Source organism: Bubalus bubalis, chromosome 9 (assembly GCF_019923935.1).
Source record: "Bubalus bubalis isolate 160015118507 breed Murrah chromosome 9, NDDB_SH_1, whole genome shotgun sequence".
NCBI lineage: Eukaryota > Metazoa > Chordata > Mammalia > Artiodactyla > Bovidae > Bubalus > Bubalus bubalis.
In genome coordinates, this window is record NC_059165.1 from 90098947 (window position 1) to 90114627 (window position 15681).

At 52.7% G+C, this 15681-nt stretch overlaps 1 protein-coding gene, 1 long non-coding RNA gene and 1 other non-coding gene across 3 annotated transcripts; 2 read left to right on the forward strand and 1 right to left on the reverse strand.

Moving 5' to 3' along the window:
- Positions 1-1389: 1389 nt before the first annotated feature.
- LOC123335135 lies at positions 1390-4220 on the reverse strand. The gene is made up of 3 exons (XR_006553487.1): positions 3617-4220; positions 2809-2853; positions 1390-2710 (listed from the first exon to the last, which is right to left on the reverse strand). It is a non-coding gene; the product is annotated as an uncharacterized LOC123335135 (long non-coding RNA).
- On the forward strand, positions 2623-2695 carry TRNAG-UCC. Its single transcript has one exon. It is a non-coding gene; the product is annotated as a tRNA-Gly (tRNA).
- Positions 4221-9228: 5008 nt separating the features above from the next.
- Positions 9229-11376, forward strand: GADD45B (growth arrest and DNA damage inducible beta). Its single transcript, XM_006047831.3, has 4 exons — positions 9229-9510; positions 9618-9719; positions 10130-10352; positions 10620-11376. Exons 1-4 carry the CDS (start codon positions 9467-9469, stop codon positions 10731-10733), a joined length of 483 nt encoding a protein of 160 aa, XP_006047893.1. The 5' UTR covers positions 9229-9466; the 3' UTR covers positions 10734-11376.
- The last annotated feature ends 4305 nt before the right edge of the window (positions 11377-15681 follow it).

Here is a 15681-nt window from a genome sequence, read left to right on the forward strand (position 1 = left end):
TTAGGCTAAGGTTGCCTAAGACATAGATGCTCTTTGTCTGTTTGATATGTTTTGTGTTTCAAAAATGAAATAAACAACCTCCCTCAGACTGCTGTGCAGAACAACATGGTTCCAACACAAACAGAATATCCTACCTCACAAAAAAAGATGATAATTATGTGACCTGGATAGAGAGGTTAACCTTTGGTGGTAATCATACCGTAACATATAAATGTATCAAATCAACACCTGAAACTTAAACACTGTTATATCTCAATTATATCTCACTTTAAAAAAGGAATATCCCCAAGAAAAAAAAAATAGAACACCAGTAGAATGCCATCTATATTATTCTGGGGCTTCCCTGGTGGCTCAGATGGTAAAGAATCTGCCTGCAATGCAGGAGACCTGGGTTTGGTCTCTAGGTCGGAAGATTTGCCTGGAGAAGAAAACGTCAACCCATTTCAATATTCTTGCCTGGAGAATCCCATTAACAGGATACAGTCCATGGGGTCACAAAGAGTCCAACAAGACTGAACGGCTAACACATTACTTTAAATACTTTAGTCAGTACTTTAAAGAGTGAAGGAAAGGAGAGAGATTAATTTTTAGTATGTTTTACTTAACCTAACATACCCCAAATATTTTAACCAACATTATAATCAACATACACAATTTTAAAAAATTTTATCAAAGGATTAAAAAACTTATTGAAGTGTATAGTTAATTTACAATGTTGTGTTAATTTCTGCCATATAGCAAAATGACTCAGTTATGAATATATATGGGCTTCCCTTGTGGCTCAGCTGGTAAAGAATCCACCTGCAATGTGGGAGAGCTGGGTTCGATCCCTGGGTTGGGACGATCCCCTGGAGAAGGGAAAGATGACCCACTCCAGTATTCTGGCCTGGAGAACTCCAGGGACTGTGTAGTCCATGGGGTTGCAAAGAGTTGGACATGACTTTATATATATTTATATATATATTCTTTTTCATATTCTTTTCTATTAACACAAATGATTGATGAGATATTTTACATTCTTGTTTTTTCACATTAAGTCTTTGAAATCCACTGTTTTTCATACTTTCAGCCTATCGAAACTTGGATGCTCAATTTTCAACAAATTAAGGAAACAATAAAGTTGTTTTTAATGGAAAAGTATTTTACACCACTTCTTTGTTTTCTTTTCTAGTTTTTGGCTGCACTGCATATGGGATCTTAGTTCCCTGGCCAGGGATTAAACCCTTCCCCCCTGCAGTAGAAACACAGTATCTTAACCTCTGGACCGCCAGGGAAGTCCCTCCACCATTTCTATTTGTGGGGTTGTTTTTTTTTTAAGTAATTATTAATTTATTTGGCTGCATAGGTCTTGTTATGGTATGCAGGATCTAGTTCCCTGACCAGGGATCAAACCCAGGCCCCCTACAGTGGGAGCGCGGAGTCTCAGCCCTTGGACCACCAGAGAAGTCCCTGTTTGTGGGTTTTAGTTCATTAAAATGAAATTCAATTGAAATTCAGTTCCTCAGTCACTCCAGCTACATTTCAAGGGCTTGGTAGCCTCAGGTGGCTGCTTACTACCTGGCCAGCACAGGTGGAGAGGATGCTGGATAGTCCCCAGGTGAGGGACTGTAGTGACCTGGGCTGGGGTCACTGCTGCACTTAGAGTCTGCCTGTCCCCCTTTGGGACCTCTCTCCACACCTCCTTTTCCAGCCCTCACTCTGGTACCCACGACTCGGGAATTCCTTGTCTCCTGATGCAGGGTACATCCTCCTAAGGCAGGCAGTGTCCCCAGTCTGCACACCTGCATGACCCAGAGGTGGCAGAGGGCAGCTGTTTGGGGGGAGGGTTATGGATCTGTGAGCTGAGGTGCCCTTTGTGTGCAGGTGAGGACTCTCATGATCCAGGGCAAACCCTCAAATCAAAGGCAGCAGACCATCAGCATGGGGCCAGCCCTGCCCACACTGCCACATTCTTGTGCAGAACCACCAGGAGTCTGAGAATCCTAAATGTGAACCAGACGTGCCAGGAGGCTTTGCAGGTTTCGATTCCAATCTATTGCTGTGTAACAAACTACCCCCAGACTTTATGATGTCTCATGATTTTGTGGGTTGGGAATGCAGGTGGGGCTCAGCAGAGTGGTTCTTCTGTCCCATGTAGTGTTGGTGTCCAACTTGCAGCTGGGCTGGGGGATCTGAGCTCCTTCTCCCGTCAACCTACAGCTTCGCCAGCCCCTTTTTCTTCTGTGTAGCCTCAGGGTCTCCCCAGGGCCCATTGGTACAGCACAGACTTCCTATAAGACATCTCAGGAATCTCAGACATCTCCTCCGAGAGCAAGACAGTAGCTGCTCCTGAAGTTAAGGATCATGGTTGGCAGTGTTGCCTCCCTCAGGACCCTGAGGTCAAGGCCATTATAGACCCAGCCCAGATAAAGGGGAGGGAAATGGGTCTGCTAAGAAATCCTAGAATTGCAGCCATGTTGTTTTATTCTAATAGCTTTATTGAGATGTAATTCACACCTCATATGACTCACCCTTTAAAGTGTATGATTCAGTGGTTTTAGTATATTCACAGATGTATGCGACCATGGCCACGATCAATTCTAGAACATTTTCATTACCTTAAGAAGAAACTCTGGGGGAACTTCCCTGATGGTCCAGTGGTTAGGACTCTGCACTTCCACTGCAGGGGGCACAGGTTCAATCTCTGGTCAAGGAACTAAGATCACACAACCTGAGTGGTGAGGTTAAAAAAAATAAAGTAATATTATAATGTAATACTTTTTTAAACTGAAACATATGTGAAAAAGTCTCCACCCATGATGAACTTACAGCTGGTATCTGAAGTCAGGATTGTCATATGGGAACCATGTCCACCTAAAAAACAATGGGTTGAACTCCATGCATCTATACAAATGTAAATCATGTAAATGTAAGTCATCCATGCAAATCACGGAAAAAGGACGATTGTACTGTATCATTTTGCATCAACTAAACAAATTCAATTCAGTCTCTGGATGGCCTAGAAGACATCTTACCTGTCCCTTCATTAGTTAACGAGTCCCTTGCAAACTCTGACAAATATTGATTGGATATTCAAGCGAGAATCATGCTTTTACCTTTTTTAAAAAGTGCATCTCTGTTTTGGGTTGGGGGGAGGGACCGGCAGGGGCAAAGACACAATCAGAGAACAGCGGGAAGGGTGAGCAGAAGAGGGGCATGGTGAGACTGTGGGTTTGGAGGAAGCCCTCTGGGTACTCCAGGGAGAACTTGTTTGGCAGGGGGCATGAGCATCTGGGGACAGGGGGTTGGCTTCAAGTGGCTTTCAAGGTAATTGCCATAGGGAAGGTGTACAGTGCTCTTTCCACAGGCCAAGCCCAGTCTAGGTCATGGGTTTTTATCATCCTTTTCACAACTTGATTTCCCCAGGAAAAAAGGGAGTTTCAGAGAGGTAAGGTCACCAACCTGAGAACACACAACTTGTGAGGGGTGGAATGGGATTGGAACCAGGTGAGCTTGACAGAGCAGAGTGGCCCCTACCAAGCACCTCGCCCGGATGTCACAGACACAAACATTCTGGCTCCCTCCTGCCCACTGCTATCCGCCCCCAGCACCCCCTGAAGTGACCGGGCCTCCTCACCTTTGCCCTTGACATCTCTGCCACCTGGTGTGTGTCCTGTTCACCTCCTCCCAGTCCATCCTGTCTTCCCAGCGTCTCCAAGTTCAGATGGTGACTCACCTCCACCAGGAAGCTGCTCCTTGGGGACCGGAATCAGGTCTTGTTCATTTTCGAGAAAAAAAAAAAAAATGATGTCAGAGGCCAGTCCCTCCCCTGCTTCAAGCCTGACAATGGTTTCCTTTGCTATGTTGACCCCAAGTCAAATTCAGACCCTCCCAATATTTATTTATATGACTGTGCTGGGTCTTAGTTACGGCATTTGAGATCTTCTTTTAGCTGTGGCGTGTGTGATCTCATTCCCTGACCAGGGATCGAACCTGGGCAACTTGCATTGGGAACTTGGATTCTTAGCCACCCACTGGACCACTACGGAAGTTCCTAGCTTACTTTCTTCATGACACTCAGATTTCAGCTCAAATGTCACCTCCTCAGAGAAGCCCACCCTGACCACGCCACCCAAAGCAGTTGCATTATCACCACTCCCAGTGCTGAATCAGCACCCAGTAGGCCTTCAATCAATGCCTAAATCCCCCACTTAGAGGGCAGTCACCATGCACAGAGCCCTCTCCTAAGGGTAGACCAGAATGAATGCATTCCATGCTCAGAAGGATCCTAGGTAATACATTGTTTCCATTTCACAGAGGGGGAAACTGAGGCACAGGTGTGGGGTGGCAGGATGGTCAGGGGGAGATTCAAAGCCAGGCAGTCTCCTTGGTCACCCCCACTGCCCCTGCCCCATGCTCCTCACCCCAGCCCCTCACACCCCTCCTGGCTTACTGGGCTTGAGTTATCATAACAGAAACACCACAGGCTGGAGGGGCCTAAATCATATACATGACTCTTCCATGTCCTGGAAGTCTGGTGTGGCTGGTTCCTGCTGAGGACCTGGTTCCTGGTCTCACTGTGTCCCCACCTGGCAGACAGCGCTCTGGGCTCTCTCTTCCTTTCATAAGGACACTAATGCCAGGGGCCCACCCTCAGGGCCTCATCTCACCCGACCCCTCCCAAAGGCCCCACCTCCAAACATCCTTAAATATTTTAAAAACTTAAAAGAAATGCAAAGAAAAAAAAAAAACCACACCATGCTGACTACATTATCAAAATTGTAAATCAAGATAGGATCGGGGGCTTCCCTGGTGGTCTAGTGGTTAAGAATCCACTTGCCAATGCAGGGAACCTGGGTTCAGATCACTGGTCAGGAAACTAAGGTCCCACAAGTCGTGTGGTGCAGCCAAGAAAAAGGAAAATAGTTTGTCTAATTCTGGACTACTGGTGATGGTTGCATAAGCTTGTGATTCCACAGAAACCCACTGAACTAGACACTCTAGATGGGCGGGTTTTATGGTATGTGATTTCCATCTTGATAAAAAATGAGAGAGAGAAAAAAAGATTATCTCGATGACCAAGTTTTTGGTGCCTCTTTAAATTTTGCACCCGCCTCCCCAACAATTTTCCTTCCTTCCTCATCCTGGTCCCACCAGGGCAAGCCAAGTCGTTCTGAATCAGCCTCATCAGTGTCTCCCCAGGGGGCCAGGCCCCGGCCAGGCCGGCCGTGTTCTCTGCTGGGCAGACCACTTCCTGGCTCCACCAGGAAATACCTCCTCATCCTTCAAAACTCACTTTGCTTGTCTGGTCCCCAGTCTGACCTCCGTGACCCGCATCCCCCTAGCCCATTCCCTCTGGACCACATATCCTGTCCTAACCCCTGCCTCTGGGAATAGCTGGAGTATCTAGGAATTGTTGTTCAGTCACTCAGTTGTGTCTGACTCTTTGCGACCCCATGGACTGAAGCATGCCAGGCTTCCCCTTGTCCTTCAGTTTGAGTTTGCTCAAACTCATGTCCATTGAGTCAGTGATGCCATCCAGCCATCTCATCCTCTGTTGTCCCCTTCTCCTCTTGCCTTCGATCTTTCCCAGCAACAGGGTCTTTTCCATCAAGTCAGTTCTTCAAACAGGTGACCAAAGTATTGGAGCTTCAGCTTTAGCATCATTCCTTCCAATGAATATTCAGGGTTGATTTCCTTTAGGATTGACTGGTTTCATCTCCTTGCCTCCAAGGGACCCTCAAGAGTCTTCTCCAATACCACAGTTCAAAACCATCTTGGAATAACCTCAGACAGCTCTGAGCTCTGTGCCTCTGGATAAACAGCATGGTCTTCCTGGGTCTCTATTCCACCCCCTGCAAATGTGCACCCACCACACAGGGCTGCTTCCTGGGCACTGAAGGAGAAACTGCTTATGAAAGGCTTAGCATGTAAGAAATCCTCAAAAAAAGTTTGCTCTTATGCATATCCATGTGGGTTTTTTTGGCCACTGCATGTGGGATCTTAGTTCCCTGACCAGGGATCAAACCCATGCCCCGGCAGTGGAAGCACAGAGTCCTAACTGCTGGACCACCAGGTGGTCCTCTTATGTGTGCCTTGAATGCGATGTAAAATTAAATTTTAAAGCACTTACATTTATCAGTTCTAGAGACAAGGGAATCTCATTTGCAAGGTGAGTGTGGATATGCTCAATTCTCTGACTAGGCAAATCCCCAACTCACACGTTCTCCAGGAGGAGGGTGTGGGTTTCCCCCTCGAAAGACAGGGTCACCTCTTCTAGAGCAGACAGGGACATTTTCATGGCTGCACCTACCTTAGGAGCAAAATTTAAGAGGGTGCCCGAAGCTCAATCATCAAGATAAATATTTCATTTATTTATTTTTCCTCTTTTGGCCATTCTACATGGCATGTGGGATCTTCATTCCCTAGCCAGGGATCAAACTCATGCCCTCTGCATTGGAAACACAGAGTCTTAACCACAGGACTGCCAGGGACATCCCAAGATATATACTTTAATGTAACATTTTAAAAAATAAAATCAATGCAAAAAAAATCATGATGAAGAAAAGCTCAAAATTGGAAATAAAGCCAGGATTTAACCTTGCAAGTGAACAACTCACCTCCCTGCCCTCTACCCCCGACCCTGTCAGATAATGCTTGTTTTAAAACCTTGATTTTTGCTCATCATGGATGGGGGTCTTGGGGCATAGATTTTGGTTAAGAATAGTATATTAAGATATTGTTTATCTTTTTTTTTTTTTTTTATTTTGGCCTCACCATGTGGCTTGCAGGATCTTAGTTCCCAGACCAGGGATCAAACCTGTCTCTCCCCAGCAGTGGAAGCACAGAGTCCTAACCACCGGACTGCCAGGCAAGTCCCTATAATATTATATTGATGACTGAGTTTTATGGCATTCCTTTAAAATTTGTGCCTGAGGTGAGTACGTTGATTTCCTTACTCTATACCCTGCCCTTGGTCCCAATAAAACTTTGTTGACAAAAAATGGGGTGCACAATAGCCAAATGGTAGAAACAACCCATGTGCCCATCAACAGATGAATGAACTAAATGCAGTCCATCTATACAGTCTAATGCTATTCAGCCTCAAAAAGAGGGCAATTGTGACACACACATGAATGAACAACTGTGGATGAGTCTTGAGGATATTACGTTCAGTTAAGTAAGCCAGACTCAAAGGACGAATACAGTATGACTCGATTTATACGAGGTCCCTAAAGGATCAAATTCATAGAGACAAAAAGTCAATGGTGGGTGTCAGGAGATGGGGGTAGCTCGTGTTCCATTCCCAAGAGTTTACTCTGGGGATGATAAAAAAGATTTGAGTCTAGATCACGGTGATTGTTACCCAGAATTGTGCATGTATATCATGCACTGGTATACTTATAAATATCGAAATGATTAATATCGTGCATATTTTACCATTAAAAAAAAACCCACAGTAGCCTAGGCAGTTAGTTTGATTAAAATATTAAATCTATAAAGTTATTAATACATGTTGCATATATATATATATGTGTGTGTGTGTGTGTGTATATATATAAAGTATTGCATTTGTCACCCGTTTCGGGTTTTTCACCTCCTCTACACTCCGCCCCCGCCGGTTGGTCCCTTCCGGAACGGCGGGCGCAGGGACCTCGCGTGGACACCAGGTGGCGCCGCCGCGCCTCGCAGCGCCCGGGACATTTCGCGCCTCCGCTGTGGGCGGCGCGGAGGCGGCGCGATGCGTCAGCGGGACCGCGGGCCGGGGAGCTGGGGGAATCAAGCCGTGAGGCCGAGGCCAGACCCCAGGCTGGCGGGGGTGGGGGTGCAGCTGAGTCATACGGGAGCCCCCGATCGACCGTGGGAGCCAGTCCCACGCGGGCCTGCCCGCCTGGCTCGTGAACTGCTTTCCCAGGGAGATGGCGTGGCTGGCGGCTGTCCGAGTGCGCGGCCGCGCCTGGCGCACACGTGTAACTCCAGCACGAACTAACCGGGGCCTTGGATTAGTGGAGGCCTCACCAAACCTCAGTTTACCCTTTTGCATCCTGCAGATGAGCATAGCGCATGCTTCCCTGGTTCTTAGGGATTCAATGAACCGTGATACGGTGAGCCTGGGACCAAGTGCGCGCTCTATACTTTCAGCGCCCACACCGGAGGGAATAAAAGCGGCCACCATCACAGCAAGCGCGCCAAGCTGGCAGCGCGCAAATGTGGCAGCGCGTGGCGCACAGATGAACCGGCTCCCCTCGCCCTCTCTCGAGCCTGGATTTCCCCCAACAGAGGCGCGGTGAACAGGGGCAGTCAAACCTTGCAATGCGAGGCGCCTGCAGGGGGCGTGGAGCCTGCGAGGCCGAGCCACCTGCGCCTCCCACGCGCGCCCCACCCTGAAACTCGCAGGATTGTAGAGAGGGCACCGGGTCTCGGCCCTGGGCTCTGCAGCCCCTGGTTCTGGGGAACTCGAGGCGACCTCCCAGACTACCAGGCGACGTTTATCAAGTGCCGCTTGTGTACTCCACTTATTAGTTAATGTTTCCTGCAACCCAATGAGGGCGGTGTGCATTGTCGTAGGACAGGTGGGAACTCTGAGGCCGCCTTCGCAGCCTGCAATTTTGGGGATCTAGAGGCGGCCTCCTGTGACCACCACCGCGTGCTAGGCGCTTACTGTGCATCCCTCACTTTATTTAGGACTCTCTGCAATCTAATGAGGCCAACTTTGCATTCCCATTAGACAGATAAGGGCATAAACGCCCAGAAAGTAAAGTCACCCAGGGGCTGGGGTCCCTGCAGCCTGCGGCGACCCCCACTACCACCACCTAGGGATCGGGCTGCAGACTGGGCTCCCTCTCAGTGTAAAACTCTTGCAGAACCTGGAAAGACTCGGGCCGGGGACTCTCCGAGGACCGGGAGGGGATTCCAGGCCCCCCCGAAAGTCTGGGCCGCCTCGCGCGCTGGAAATCCCGCGCGCGCCCCGAAACGCGGCGCGGCTGCCGGGAAATCAGGAGAAAACTTCTGCTTTTTTTTTTCTTTTCTGGCACTCAAGCTCCCCCCGGCTCCACCCCCCGGCGCCCTCCTCCCGGCTCTCGCCCCCACGTGGGGCGCCCCCGCGCGGCGCCCCGCCCCCTCCCTGCTGCCGGCCAACCGAAGCGCGAATTTCTCTCTCCTTTGTGTTTTGTCCAATCGGAGGGGCGAACGGGTCACCGTGGCCACGCCCCCAACTTCTTAGTCTATAAAATGCGGTGCCGGCCGCCGCAAGCTCAGATCGCTGACGCCGAGGACTCGGATGTTTCGCCGTTCCTTCTTGGATTATTCTTGCTGAGACACTTGCAATTTTTTCCGCCTTTTTGGGGGTGGATTTCGCTGCCTTCCGAAGGTCTTAACGAACGCTTGGTCTCCGTGGGAAGGCTTTGGGCTCTCCAGCCTTGGATATTGCATTTTCTTCCTTGAACCTGTCATAAGGCTGTTTTCCACTGTGGATTATAACTGCAACATGACACTGGAAGAGCTCGTGGCGTGCGACAACGCGGCGCAGAAGTAAGTAGCGGCGTCCCCGCCGCCTGAGGTCGGCCGGGCTGGGCCGGGCGGGGACGGGGCGCCCCGTGCCTGGCCTGGTGCTGACCTCCGCTCTCCCTTGGCCCTAGGATGCAGACGGTGAGCGCCGCGGTGGAGGAGTTGCTGGTGGCCGCGCAGCGCCAGGACCGCCTCACCGTGGGGGTGTACGAGTCGGCCAAGCTGATGAATGTGTGAGTCAGATTCTGTTTCCCGGCTGGGCGCGGGTGGGGACCCTCTCCCCTCTGCAATCTCCCTGCTGCACCCCTCTCTTGCATGGGTCTGGGACACCCCCAAGTGTCCCCATTGTGGGTTGGGGATCTTTCTGCTTGGTTTTTTTTTTTTTTTTTTTTTGAGGCGTGGAGGCTGCAGTATGTTGGGGCTACATCACTTGCAAACAGTCGCCTGTTTGTGTCCCTGACTTACCCCCCATCCCCCCCCACTGCCTTTGAACCGAGCATCTTCCCCACCCCAGCATCTGCTTGCAGACGCCATCCCCTGCACACCTGCAGTTGCTTTCTGCTTTTGCAAAGTCCCCGCCGCACGGGAAGGGGGGCCCTTCCGAGTCCCCAGCTGACCCACCCATCCCCCTCTGGCCCCTCAGGGATCCCGACAGCGTGGTCCTGTGCCTTCTGGCCATTGACGAGGAAGAGGAGGACGACATCGCCCTGCAGATCCACTTCACGCTTATTCAGTCCTTCTGCTGCGACAACGACATCGACATCGTGCGGGTGTCGGGGATGCAGCGCCTGGCGCAGCTGCTGGGCGAGCCGGCCGAGACCCAGGGCACCACCGAGGCCCGGGACCTGCACTGTCTCCTGGTCACGGTGAGCAAACTGGGCCTCCGCCCCGCCCCACCCCCACCCGGCACCTGGGCCCGTGTTTGTCAACAAAGTGGAGCTGGCCGGTGTGCACCAGCTCAGCGCTCAGCCACGCTTGGCATGTCCCGTGGGCAACCCGCTGGCCTCCAGGCCTCTTCACCCAGAGAGTTATTTTGAGCCAGCCTGTTTTCCCCATGGGAGCCCTGGGAGAGGGAAACTCCCCACCCACTCCTGGGGGCTCCTGCTGAACCCCCTCTTCTCGCTCTCCCACAGAACCCTCACACAGACACCTGGAAAAGCCACGGCCTGGTGGAGGTGGCCAGTTACTGCGAAGAAAGTAGGGGGAACAACCAGTGGGTTCCCTACATCTCCCTCCAGGAGCGCTGAGACCCCGCCGGGCGTCGGAAACTGTTGCTGCCGAAAACACAAAACCACATAAATATTTGACCCCCCCTCCCTCCCAGAACAACCCCCCCCCTCAACAACCCAACCCGTGAGACCATTGGGGGCAGGATCGCTGGAGACTGAAGACAGGAGAGGGAGTGCGCGGCCGCCCCAGGGCGGGAAGCTTGGAGCCGGGGGACCAGCGGCGGCCACTGTGTGAGGAGAAGACAGGACCCGGGCCAGCAGGAGAGGGGACCCGGGAGCTCAGGCCTGGTGACAGAGCAGATGCAGGAGCTGGGGAGCTGCTTGCTTCCCCACCAAGGAGGGCCTGGGCTCCACACGTCGGGGGTGGGGTGGGACTGACTGCAGCCCCCACCCTTCTTGAGACCGGAGCTGACATCTGCAAAAAACGGGCCTTGGTTGGCCGAGGGTCGGCACCCCGGCCAGGACAGTACTTTGGGACTTGGGAGCAGGGGCTCATGTTGCTCTGTACCCATGAACTCCCAGCTTGCAAACTCAGTATATTGACAATCTATTTTGTTACTTGCACTTGTTACTTGAACCACTGAAAGACAGAGGGGAAGCTTACAGATGCATATATTTTTACTTCTACTATGATGGCCTTGTAATAAATTTTTAAAGCTTCTGGGTTCTTGTGTATTTGCAATCCAGCCTCTGTGAGGGACCAGCCCCCCCAACCCCCCACCCCCCAGACTCCAGCAGTGTGCGCCTGCACCCCCTCCTGCAGGCTCACCAGGAAGTGTTACTTAAGTCCGAGTTAGCCGCTCCAGGCTCCTTGCAAAAACAGTGCCTCTTCTCTCTGCAGCCGGCGCCACCCAAGTCCAACAAATCTTTGCCTCTTTTTTTTCTTCTCCCCCCGTCCTGCCCCGTAGCAATTAAAAGACCGGTTTATTACGAAACCTGGCCGCCGTGCGGCTGCTGTTACTGGCGGTGCTGGAGCCAACCCCAGGTTCTGGGCACATGAAGACGCACCCCTGGGGGGCTGGCTGCAGCCCCTGCCTGTTCAGCCGCCACCGCAGCCCAGCTCCAGAGAGGTCAAGGGGCCACCTGTGACCACACAGCGAGGTGGGCTTGGAGCTCAGAGCTGCCCCTGGGCTCGGGCCTAGCAGGAAGAACTTTGGAGATCCCCCAGAGGGCACCCCCCCACCCAAGCCTGCTCCATCCCAGGATGGGCCTCTTCACTCCACTGAAGAAAAAAAATTTTTTTTTCATTCCTGAAACTAAAACCAACAAGCAGAAAAATACCCCAGGAAGTCGTGCTCCCGGCCCAGCTGGGCTTGGCACGCGGCTACGTTTTGCCTCTAAATCGAAACTGTGAAGCCTGGCCGTCCACCTCGTTCTACCCAAGTCTCAAGTGGGTGACCCCCTGCGGCGGGTGTGCGGGGCGGTTAGGAGCGCAGCCCGGTTGGAACTCCGGCTTCAGTCTTCCTGCGCGCAGCCTGCGGAGTGGGCTCGCGACACCTGTGCAACACCCCCTCCCCTCAGCGTTGCACCTCGGGCCTGGGAACCAGGTGGGGGGGGGGCGACCCGACCCGGGGACCAGCCCAGGCCGCGACCTTTCCACGGAGCCCCACGTGGGCGCGTGAGGAAAACCCCGACGGCCCCGGGGGAGTCACGGGGCTGGGGGGAGCCCCGCCGGGGGAGGATGGGGGAGCGAAAAGAGCAAGGGGAAGTCCCAGAGGGGGAGGTGGGGGCGGGGCGGGGATCCCTCCTGGAGGGGAGATCTGAGGGGTGGAGGAGACGCAGAAGCAGCCGTGAGGGAGTAAGGACAGTCCCACCCAGCACAGGGGAGGGGGCGGAATCCCAGTAGGGGGTGGGGGAGGGGAGGTTCTATAAGTGGAGAGACCGGAGCCCTGGGGGGTGGAGGTGGGAGTTTGAAGAGAAAGGGGTGTGGGGCGAGGGGGCACCCAGAGCGGGAGGGGGAGAAGGGCCAAGGAATCCCTGTAGTGGGTGGGCGCGCGAAGTGAGAGAGGAGACTTGAGTGGGTGGAGGAGGAGCCAACAGTCCGAGGGGAGAGGGGAGGGGGTTCCTGCTGGAGTTGGGAGGTGAGGGGACGGAAGGCCCGCGTGATGGAAGTGGCCTGTGAGGGGGTGGGGGGTGGGGGGATGGGGAGAAGGATCCCTGAGATAGGGCCCAGAGAAGGGAGAGGGAGCAGAGGCCGAGACCTCAGAGTGGGGGGCGGGGCGCGGCCCGACGCGGAAGGACTAAGGGGGGGGGGGTTCATTGTCCCAGAGCTGATCTGGAGATCCCCCAGTCGGGTCAGCTTGTGGGAAAGCTCCCGCTGGCTCCGCCTGTGGGTGTGGGCCGCTCTGTCCCCGTCCTGACCTTGGCCACACAGAAAGGCCGTATGACCTCTGACCCTCTCCTCCCTAAGTCTCCTGTGCAGTGGGTGCACGATACCAGGCCCCTGGGCTCCAAGGAGACACAGGGCATGGGTAGGACCTCGGCTGTGTGACCCTGAGCTGGTACCTTAACTTCTCTGTGCCTTTAAAGTTTCCCTTTCTGAAAAGGGGGAATAATAATGCTACCTGCCTGCCTCATAAATTGCTGAGGTTAAACGAAATATATATTCCTCAGATTAGCTTCCCTGACATAGAATGTATTAAGAGGATTACCCATTATTACGACGAGGGCTGTTATCAGCACTGTTGTTATGTCCCCTGCATTTCCAGAATCGTCTCCTCTAATCCTCGCACAGCCATCCTCTGAATTAGCAGAGCCGAGACTAGGGTGAGGCGAGCGGCACACACTTTCCGTGCAAAATTTAAGGCACCAAGCGCCCAAAAACTCAGTCGGCAAGATGAAGAATATTTTCAAGCAATATTTTTAACTCGGATGCAAACATTAAAAAAAAGAGAGAGAGAATCCCCTGGGGACCAAAACCTGTAAATCATGAGAGGATTAGCTGATTTGTCCCTCTGCTTCTCCGCGAGCAGCGTTCCTGACCCGGTTTGATTTAAACTTCGGATATTTGGTTCTTTGCAGGCAAAGAACCGAAGGCTCGTAGGGGGCGTGGCTTTTCACATGGGCGTGACTTCTCAGGGGCGTGGTTTCCAGGAGAGGCTAACCGACGCTTGGAACTCGGCTGCCACTGCGCGAACACGGGAACGTTCGTCATGGCTCTTACGTTCTCACATTAGTTCTCCCATTATTATTACTACTATTGCTCCTGCTGTCGTTAAAAAAAGCATTGAGTCTTCCTGACGGAACCCGGAACCCAACGGCTGTACCAAGGAGTTAACAGCAGCTCGTTGATTCAGTCTTCTCTGCATGCAAACACCCTTAAACTTGACCACTGTCCACTGAGGACGATGCTGTTGTTCCATCTTCCAGTAGAGAAGCCTGCGGTCCAGCGTGGAGGAGCCCGGGCTTGGCCAGGAGTCTTAAAAACCCAGGGGTACAGGGATCGGGCAGGTTGCACCCTAATAACTCCTGCCCCCACCAGATTTCAGGGTGGAGTGGCCACAGGTCACCAAGGCTTGGCCACTACTGCAGGCACCCCCTCGCTGAGGCTTCCACTGCTGAGGGCTGGGTACCAGGAGCCAGAGGGTACAGGCCAGCACTCTTTCTCAGCTGGGTACATGCCTGACTGGGGTGCACACTCCTCTCAGGGTACCCACACTCGCACACACATTAGCTGTCACCCCCATCCTCCTCTAGACCTGACAATCATGAATCCACTCTTTTATCTCTGTGAATTTCCTTGTTCTGGACATTTCATAGAAATGGAATCCCATGTTCTATGGCCTTCTGTGTCTTAACTTTTCTCACCTGCATTGTATCTGGGGGCTCATCCGTTTTGCAGGGTGTGTGTCCCTGCCAAAGTTTGAACTTGTATTGCCTACCCTGTGTCCCTGGGACCCCAGCAGCACCAGCACCTCCCTGAAGCCCAGAATCCGTGGAGGCGTCCCACCCCACCCCTGGCATGCATCACTGCACACCCACCCTAGGTCCAGTGGCTGCTTGCACACCTGGCCCTCTAACCTCTGCCCAGAACCCTTTGTCCTTCCCTTTCCGCAAGCTAACACCCACACACCCTCTTGTCCTCACCTCACCTGCCTCCTCCTCAGGGGAGCCCTCCAGGCAGGCAGGACCCCTGAAAGCCTGTCTCCTGGCTCCATCTGCTTCCCCTACCTCACCCCCGTCTTAGAGGGTTTGGAATGACACTTCATCCTGCCACCCCCTGTGCCTTCACTGTTTCCTGGGTTAGGCTTCAGATTCAACTGGGCTGGGTGTGTGTATTAGTCAGCCATGTCCGACACTGTGATCCCATGGACTGTAGCCCACCAGGCTCCTCTGTGGAATTCTCCAGGCAAGAATACTGGAGTGGGTTGCCATTTCCTCCTCCAGGGGATCTTCCCCACCCAGGGATCAAACCTGGGTCTCCTGCATTGTGGGCAGATTCTTTACCGTCTGTGTTTTTCTCACCTCTCTCCTCCCTCTACCCCCACCAGGCCCCTCATGGCCAAGCCCCTCGTGGTACCCTCAGTGCTCCTGGTGTGAAGATTCAAGGCCAGATCTGGACTCATGAATAACCAGAGATTGACACATCGGTCATCTGGGTGACCTAGGACAGACTGTTTTGTCCCTAAAGAACACATACACTGACCTGCCAAGGGCTGGGGCCCAGGCAGACACAGTGACACCACCTCGTCAGGGAAGCTGGAAGGCTGTGGAGGCCACGCCCTTGGGAAAATTGCTTCTCCTTTTTGGGCTCAGTTTCCTTATCTGTACAATGGGCACATGAATAGGAGTGCCTATCTCTGGGGCGTAGTGAGCATTAAATGAGTGAAAATATGAAAGGCATTTAGAGCAGCTGGGAGAGATTTCCAGGAGAGCTGGTTGGTATGTGACTATTTATCTAATTCTTTCTACCTGTGCTGGGCCTCTGCCTCTCAGTGTCCCTGTGAGTCGAGATCCCTCTCTGAAA